Consider the following 9,336-nt stretch of genomic DNA (forward strand, 5'->3'; position numbering starts at 1 on the left):
CCATTACCTCTGTTACATATTTTTAAAGAGTATTGAAATTGCTAAAGAAACCTGCTGGCAAATCTGCTCTGAATTATGGACAGCATAAAAAACCTTTGAGCAAATTATTACAATAAATCATATCGGCTACGGGTGCTAGAAAGTTACAGAAGAAAAAAACAAAACTGGTGTAAATTCAGAGTTTTAATTCTATTGAAAATAATTTATTTCAGACCAGAGTAAAACATATAATCTTCACATTTCTTGTAAAAGATCAGTTTTTAGTAGCAGATGACCTCTAATATGACATTACCTTGTATCATATGTGTACTGTGATATGATATGCAGCTGGCACTAACACAGCCCCAAATATTTGCATTAAAAGATCTAATTTTTAATTTTCTGATTATTGAGTTTTTCATTTTATTAGTAGTAAAAAAATAAGTTTGCATATCACAACTCTCATAAAAGTGTGTACGATATCACAAATCTCTTCTTGAGTAGCTAGAAACTGGTTTGTTGAAGACTTACATGTTTCAACAGGATACAGGATAAGCAGTGACCTTTCAAAGTGAAATGTAAATTGCCCAACAATTGCAATCGTCAAATCATCCAGTGGAACATCCATTAAGTTCATCTTCAATCAGACTTCCTAAGAGTTGCTTTTTCTCCATCTGGACTGCTACCTTTTGACCTTGGTCTGCAGCCAGTTCTGCTCAGTAACCTTTACACCATGTTAGCTATTCCCTTTTCCCACCTGATCTCATTAGAAGCAACTTGCTTCCTGTTTTGTGAGAGAAATAGGAAATCTGCTCATCCAGTCCAATGCAATCCAAGACACTCACTGCCAACAAAACAATCAAGCTGTAAAATGTTAGGGAAATTAGAAAAGGCCAAGAACAACATTACAGAAAATCTGAAATGATGGAAAATAAGAAAAATATTGGAACCCTGATAATTAAACAGCGTTATGGAGCTATTGTCACTTTTTTTTTTTTTTTTTTTTTTCCGTTTCCTTCATATGGCCACTCGGTGAGATACAGTAATTTAGAATCAAATGCTGCTTTCAAGGATAATATACCCATAGTCTGTTGCCACAGATGAATCTGCCCTCTTGGAGAAATCACAAAACTTCTGCAGCCTACAAAAAAACCCTGCAAATCTCCAAATGCAAAACAAGAGGCAGACATATGCTTTCCTCATAAAAGGGCCTCCTATATATGCCTTCTTCTCCCACAGCATCGCAAGGAGCAGCCCCTCATTGTCTGTGACTCCCAGACCCAGCTCCTGGGCAGTGCTGAGCTAGCTGTTCTCTGGTCAGCGCACCTTGCAGCCTCTCCATAGCCTGTTGTGGATTATCCTGCAATCCAGTTCTTCCCTCCAAGTGAGGTGTAGCCTAGCCACTGGCTTTTAATTCTTTTAAGAGTTATACCGATTGTTTAATCTTTTTAACTTCCTTCTTTTTAACTTAAGTATATTTTCAGATTATCCCTTTTTATCTCTTTTCCTAGTATAGAAATGGAGTGTTTTTGAATTCTTGGATTTTTTTCTCACATAGAGAGAATACAATTTTCTGTCCAGTTTCTCATGTTACATTTAACTAATGCTGTATCACCCAGATATGATGCTACAATGTTCCAGGTATAAATTCCAACGACCAAACAGGTCAGTGCATACAGATTTATACAGTAAATGTCAACATCATTCTTTCATAAATACCATCTTGTAGCAGAAGGAGTAACATTACAGAAGATGTGAATTGCATTAATTAACTGGACTTTAGATAGCAGTCATGAATAACTTTGTATTTCTACTTAGGTGAGGTAAGATCTGAAACATCAAAAAACCCAGAAGTAATAAAAAGTATTGTGTAAAATAAAGTATGTTAAACAGATATGCAAAGAGTAGCAAATATACAGAAAAAAAGGACTATTTTAAATTTAGCTAGATCTGTTAATCTACGAGAAAACAAATTGAAGGGAGAGCATTCATTAATATTTGAAACAACAGAGCATGAAGCAAAGGTGTCCTGGAAAGCAGTCCTGCAGCAGAAGGAAGATGAACTGGTGGACTTCGTATCAGGCAAGACAGATGTAAATTACTTGTCTTTTGAAACAGTTTATTTTAATGTGTTTCTGCCACAGTACAGTTCTGCAGTTACATTTCTGGAAGAGCGGCTGTTGCTGTTGAGTGGGCATCCAGCAGCACTGATTCTACCATTTCACTGTCCTTCCACCTGCCTGTCGTGTTTTCAGCCTCCACTCACACCTTCCCCGCATAAATTCCTACCCCCAACATATGGCTTTACTCTCTGGTTACTGATTTCCTCTGTCACAACTGGGCCATCTCTTTTAAAGGCTCGAATTTGGTGAAGCCAGTGCCTAAAATAACAGTTTTCCCTGATCTGCCCCCACATCATCCCTGAGAAACAGGCACCTGCACACATGCTAAGTGACAACTCACATTATTGGGAATCTGCTCCCCTTTGTGTCTTTTCCACTGGAGCAGCTCTTCTAAGGGAAGTGTTTGCTGTGTCACCAGTTGCTTTTGTAGTTGAATTTTTTTCTGTTTTTGAAGCTCCCTCGTTACAAAAGCAGTACAGGGAGGTGTGAGCTATCTGTTGTAATACCCATCCAATAATAACCATGCAAATTAGGCAGCTGGAGAGAAAGCTATGAGCACTTGCCAGAGCCCAGCTATCTTTAGGGTAACTCCACATCTAGGGAACCTGCTCACTAAGAGATGTATTGCCTTCTGCTGCTTCCTCTGGGAGTTGACAGACACCCCTCAAGGCTGCCCTGTGTCCCAGTCTGAGGTGCTGGACTACTTGAGGGACTGCATAGTTCATGCAAGTGCTTCAGGTCAGCTTCCTAGGCTCTCAGGACCAAGGTACTGGATGGCAACAGATAGTGCTTAGAGAAGTAAATCCTTTGTAGAACTTAGATTGATACCTGTCAGACACTATTATTCTTTAGTGATACCTTACCTTGGTAAGCCAGAGGGGAAAGATGAGACAATATCCCCCCTCAGAAAACAGCAGCTTTTACTACACCCATTTCCCTCCCATGTTATTGTCATGCATTTATATGAAGTATATTTTGCCTTCAGACTTTTAATGGGGATTTATGAACAGCAAGATTGTTGGTTGTTTTTCTTTTGAACTCAAGTAAGTCAAATTTAATACAGGTCTGACCCAAAAGCAGTGAAGTGTATAAACCACTGCAAATCATGCAATGAAGGTAGCAGTCCAGGTTTACACTCCAGAGATCACGGCAGCAAAGGGATGGTTCAGGAAGTTTCTGCTTCCTTCCTTAAAGTAGGTAGAAGGTTACAAATTATACAAGTCTCTCAAAGAGTTAATAAGTAGGTTAAAATTAATTGAGTAAAAGCCAGTTGGTCCTGTGGCATATAAAGTACCCATACATGAAGATGAGCAGTACAGCAGAGAGAGCCAGCAATAGCAGACAGGAACAAAGTGTTGCATCTTCTGTTAAAGATGTCAAAATGTCTTTTAACCTTCATTCATCTTTTTATGCTCTTACTCAGTTTCTCCACTATTTGCCTGGGAGTACTTTGCATGACCACGAATTCCTCCATGTGCAGATGTGGGAACAACAAGCTAGTGTTTTATTGCCTGTTAGCTTTGGGGCTCTGTCTCCTTGTTACTGGCATCTTCTGGAGCACTTTCCATGAAGTCTTGAAATACAGGGCCCTTGGCATCTTCATTCGAAATCCCAGCCACAGAGAATCAGATGTCTGCACCATAGACAGGTATGTGTTGCAGATGAATTGGGAGGGAGGGATGCTATTTTTTTAAACATACTGTGAGAAGAAAGAAGCAATACAAAGTTTTTACAAAATGCAGATCCTGTAGCCATTTTCTTATTTTTCTGTGGAGAGAACTGTATTCTGATTTGCTAGAGCTAGCAGCAATGTGCAAGCAGCCATTCACGCAAACAATACCTAAGGTAAGGTATACTACATGAAACAGAGAAATTTTCAGATTTTCCAAAGCTTCCAAAGTCATGAATGTAGGCAGCTGGTTCAGCTATTCTGACTTCATGCAGGAGCATCCTGAGTTCCATCTCATCAGACGATTTAAGATGCTGTTGATGTGCTGTTAAGGGAGGCAGGTGCTCATGTAGGTTATCAAAGTTAAGGCATGCAGGGGGCCTCAGCTCCTTCATTATACGGCTCCTGCTTAAATTTTCTTGTCTAATTGTCCCTGCAATTTAAAAACCTCATGAAATTCAGCCAGGCCAAGCACAAGGTCCTGCCCCTGGGTTGGTGCAAATGGAAGCACAAATACAGGCTGGGCAGAGAATGGATTGAGAGCAGTCCCAGGGAGAAGAACTTGGGAGTGGGTGTTGATGAGCAGGTCAGTGTGACCCAGCAATGTGCACTCACAGCCCAGAAAGCCAAATGTGTCCTGGGTTGCATCCAAAGAAATGTGACCAACACGGAGGGAGGGGATTCTGCTCCTCAGCTGTGTCTTTGTGAGTCCCCACCTGGAGCATTGCATCCAGATCTGGCATCCTTGCCACAGAAAGGGCATGGACCTGCTACAGTGGGTCCAGAAGAGGGCATGAAGATGATGAGGGGAATGGAACACCTCTCCTGTGATGACAGGCTGAGAGAGTATTCAGCCCAGTAAAGGTTCCAGTGAGACTACAGTATCCTATGTACATGAAGGGAACTTACAGGAAAGATGGAGAGGAACTTTAAAAAAGAACATATAGTGACAGAACAAGGGGGAATGGTTTCAAATGGAGAAAGTCTATGCTTTTATCAGATATTGGGAAAAAAATTCTTTACTGTGAGGGTGGTGAGGCACTGGAGCAGGTTGCCCAGAGAAGCTGTGTCTGCCCCATCCCTGGAAGTGTTCAAGGTGGGGTTGGACGCACAACCTGGTCTAGTGGAAGGTGGCCCTGCCAATGGCAGGAACAGAATGACCATTAAGGTCCCTCCCCAAAACATTCTGCGCCCCTATGATTTTGTTCTCAACGAAGTCTGATGCTTTGAGAGAGAGTTTCTTAAACTGATCGGCACTAGGCCTGGCAAAACTCTTGGTCACTGGATACAAATTACTTTTCCTGGACTGTTGTGGAAACCATACTAGAAACACTGACATTGGGTGCTCTAAAGGTACTCTAAAAGCAACATTCAGTAAATTTTGGTTAGATAAGCAGACACATACCAAATTTATTTTAAAACTGTGGAAAACAATGGTTATTGTAATAATAAATAACTTTGAACACTGATCTCATTCTCCTTCCAAATTAAACTTTTCTCAGGTACTTGTTTAAATACTCACAAGCATGAGTGTTTGTATGTCATTGTTGGGAATTTTCATGGGAAAGGCTTGTCTTTTTAGAATGCTGTTTTGTACAAATACAAGGCAAATTATATCAGCTATGCCTGCTTTTTTATATTAATATATTTCAATGCTTTAAACACACTTAGGTGTCTATTTACAATTAAAGCCTCATCTAAATTTTGGAAACATAACAGACAAAGCATCTAACCAAGCTCTGTGAGATAAATTACACTTCACCATGATCTGTTTCTTTTTTGGTTTGCTTGTTTTAGGCCTGACTTCTATCCTCCTTCTTATGAAGACAGCATAGATCCTGAAAAACTGATTTCCCCACTGTCGGTTGCCTCCACACTGAAACAGTAAGTATTCATCAATATTCCTCCACCTCCAGTGCAGAATTTGCCAGTGAAACAAATGAGCAGGAACAGCCACCACCATATACATTATCTGTGGAGCAGCAGAAAGCAGCTGACCAAGACCCAAACCCCAGAGGGGGTTAAATTCTCATATATCCATGCAAGAAATCAATTGCCAACAGGATACTGACTTCCAAGGACCTCAGGAAGAGCAACACCTGTCAAAACATGAGAGACATCCAGCCAGTAAAATCCTGCATCTGACAAGCAGGAAAAACTGGAAGAAGGCTTGTGTCACTGATCCCTGATAGTAGCACTACTCAGGGTGAAATTGCACAGGAAAAACATTGATCATTTGTGACTTGGAGTGGAGTTGGAGGGGATAGGTAAAAATGCTCAGCATTTCAAATTAGAATAAATATCCAGAGACAGAAATGTTCATGCTGCCTAGTAAAGTCATCATCTCTGGCAATGGGAGTTTCTCATGCTGCAAGATAAATGAAGCATCATGGTGTTGTCAGTGTTGACTTGTGCTTCATAAGGAGTTTCAGATGAAAGCCGTCATTTTTTGTTTTGAAACATTAACTGACTTGGGAAACCTATTAACTCAGCTTTTGTTTGAAATTTGCAGATTTTTTGTTGCAACTGCTTTTTTTGTATTGTGTGCCTTTCAAGTTATTTGTTTTATGTGGGAGTAAAAATAACTGCTATTTTACTAGTGAATTTGTGAATAAATCTTGTATTTAAAACAAGTGCCTTGCATTTGCTTATAAGATATGAGGTGCCCATGATTCAGGATAAGGGCGCAATAAAATACACCACCTAGCTGCCAAACAGAGACCTCTGGTTATGCTTACACCTCCTCAGGGGGAACTATCAATTGCAGGGGGAAAAATTGTCTCTTGACTCCTCTGAGTCAATTCTAAGAGCAGTTGCTTCTGTCACAGCTTACTCAAGACTGTGGGAACTGAAAAAGGGACCCTGTACCCTGTTTCTGACACAAATGGCTTCATAATTACACAACAAACACCAGGAAAAGGGCAGGCTTAGGCTCATCATTCTTCTGTTACGTATGCACTTCCTCCCACAAAATCATTGAGGCAATTTTGCATCCAGGCCATTGTCATCTATAATCCCAGGTGACAAGAAAAACATCATGAGAGCTCACTCTGATTTGAACTTGTAACGTTTACACCAGGTGGAATTTTTCTTTTTGTGTTTGAAGGTTTGGATTGGACAAGATCATTTAGTCGAAGACCCTGCAATGACCAGGTATATCTTCAATTAGATCAGGAGGATCAGAGCATTGTCCAACCTGACCTTGAATTTTTCCAGGAATGGAGCATGTACCACCTTTTTGGGCAACCTGTTCCTGGTTTTGCTACAGACCAGTGAGACAGAAAAGCTACCACACTTTCCAGATGTTCATGTGCTGTAAGACTACAAGTTAAGCATTACGGCTGTACATGCAAGCCATGGGGGTAGCCATGGCTAAGGTCAGGGAACTAAAGTTGCATCCATTTTGTCTTTCAAAGAATTTCATCTTTTATGGGAAGAGTATACAGTTTCTCAGTTGCTGTAAGTAGAAAGAAAAGAAGAATAAAATGGGTTGGATGAAGAAGAATCCTTTGAAGACAAGTTGGGAATGAGAAATGTAGTAAAGTACCCAGAGGGAGAAAAAAGAGTCCCTGAAAGGGACAGAAGATATAAATATGTTTCAAAATGACTGAGAAGCAGCACAGAGAGCAATTAAAATCAGAGAACACAACACATTATTTTCAAAACAGCTGAAGAAAGGATGTGCTTGAGTGACCTCGTTATGGCCTTACCTCCTAGCGTTACCATATCCATCCCCCAAAATCTCTTGCTTCTTTACTCCAGTCCCAGATTCTGAAGGCAGCCAGAACTGTGCAAGTATCAGTGCAGGCATCAATCACAGCAGACAACACACATTAGTCAGGGGATATCCCACAGCAAAATGCTTGTCCTGTAAATGTTTAGCTGAATTTTTTTTCCCCCCTGTGGAAATCTAACTTTTCCACTAGGTTATATTAAAGCAAGACAAAACCAGTGGGATATGGCTGGGTCTACAGTTCTAGGAGTATTGCAGGAGTACCACTGAAGTTTGCTCTTGGAGTGGTTTGCTGTAGGAAATGCATTCAGAGTATTTCCACATATATTTATGAACATTCAGGAAATTCTTCCTTTCTCCCAATTCCACAAGAGTCCTGCAGTGCCCCTTCATAGTGCCAGCCCTTTGCAAATGTGAGGTCATAATGGATCAAGAAATGTGAAACTGAAGACAAACTTCAACCTGCAGTATGCAATAAAGTATTTGATACAAAAAAGCTACTGAGATAGGGAGAACATTGGAATTTATACCTAATATTTTGATACAATCTGGCTTTAAGTTTCTCTTTTCAATTAATGAACTACTTGATTATGAACTTAAGGCAAAATGACATGGGCAAAGAACTCAAAAATGTCAACAATCTTAAGGCAGCAAATGGTTTTAAACACTTTGCTTTCAATCATACTTAATAGCATGAATTTATTTTTGCCAAGAGTAGCAGCTGGAAATTTTATATTAAAATGAATTTTCTTTGGGCTGAAGGATATGAACCGGTCCAACTAAAACTTCTGAACAGATTCAGTGCATTGACAAACAACTTCCTGACACTGGTGACTGTTGTGGTGTCTTGGCACACACAACAGTGAAGAAATGCATGGGCATGTGAAGTTTTTTGCTGCAGGGATTATGAGACAGTGGATTCAGAAATTTGAGAGGAGGGAGAATGGCTAAGAGTGGAAGTGAGGTTTGCAGAGCAGACTGACATCTTCAGAGTTGCTTTAAAGGGTCACAGGGGTTCTGGCCCTGGAGAAAAGATGAGTCCAGGACAGCTATTTAATTTTCAAAGATCACCTCATTTAAGCCCAGGAATCATTCAAGCTGATATGCAGAGTTTAAACAAAGGCAGCAAAAGGCCTACATGGACGGCCAGAGAGCTCCTGACTAAACTCGGATATAAACAGGAAATGTATGGTAAGTGGAAGCGGGGACAGCTGAATTAGGAGGAATGCAGAGCACTGTACTATCATACAGGGATGAGATGAGGAAAGTCAAAGCTCACCTGGAGTTTAATGAGGTGATGTTGTGGTCTAAGACCAGCTGGAAATTAAGGTCCAAATAGCCACTTCCTTCCCCCCCACCCTCTCCAGTGAGAAAGGGACAAAAAGGCAGAGATTATGGGTTGAGACAAAAATTTACCGGAAAAACAGTTGATAAGGAAAACAAACAGTAATGGCAACAATACTAATAATAACATCATAAAAAAGGGTGATTACATGCCAAAAATGCGTATGGAAGTCCAACTGTCCTGTTGTTACCACAGCCAGTGACATGCAGCTTTTCCTGAGACTAAGGAGAAAAGGGTGGATGTTACACAGCCAATGTGGAGGTTTTTGTCCCATGCTTGGGACAATGGAAAACAATGTTGGACCAACCCCCCAAGCCAGTCTGCACTGCTCCACCCAGACCACACCAACTGCACCATTCTGTTTGGCACTTTGCTTCCACAGGTAAAGAGGGAACAAAATGTCCTTCCACTCTGCCTTTTCTTCTACCCAAAGCCATGCCCTACAGCGATGACATGACTGGTATAGAATAAATCACCTATACACAGC

At 40.6% G+C, this 9,336-nt stretch overlaps 1 protein-coding gene across 1 annotated transcript; it reads left to right on the forward strand.

Moving 5' to 3' along the window:
• Window positions 1-3,475: 3,475 nt before the first annotated feature.
• On the forward strand, window positions 3,476-5,902 carry TMEM252 (transmembrane protein 252). The gene is given in 5 exon segments (XM_033085746.1): window positions 3,476-3,750; window positions 5,569-5,684; window positions 5,687-5,785; window positions 5,788-5,850; window positions 5,853-5,902. Coding segments are annotated over 5 exon segments (603 nt in total).
• The last annotated feature ends 3,434 nt before the right edge of the window (window positions 5,903-9,336 follow it).

This window comes from Catharus ustulatus, chromosome Z (genome assembly GCF_009819885.2).
Source record: "Catharus ustulatus isolate bCatUst1 chromosome Z, bCatUst1.pri.v2, whole genome shotgun sequence".
Classification (NCBI taxonomy): domain Eukaryota; kingdom Metazoa; phylum Chordata; class Aves; order Passeriformes; family Turdidae; genus Catharus; species Catharus ustulatus.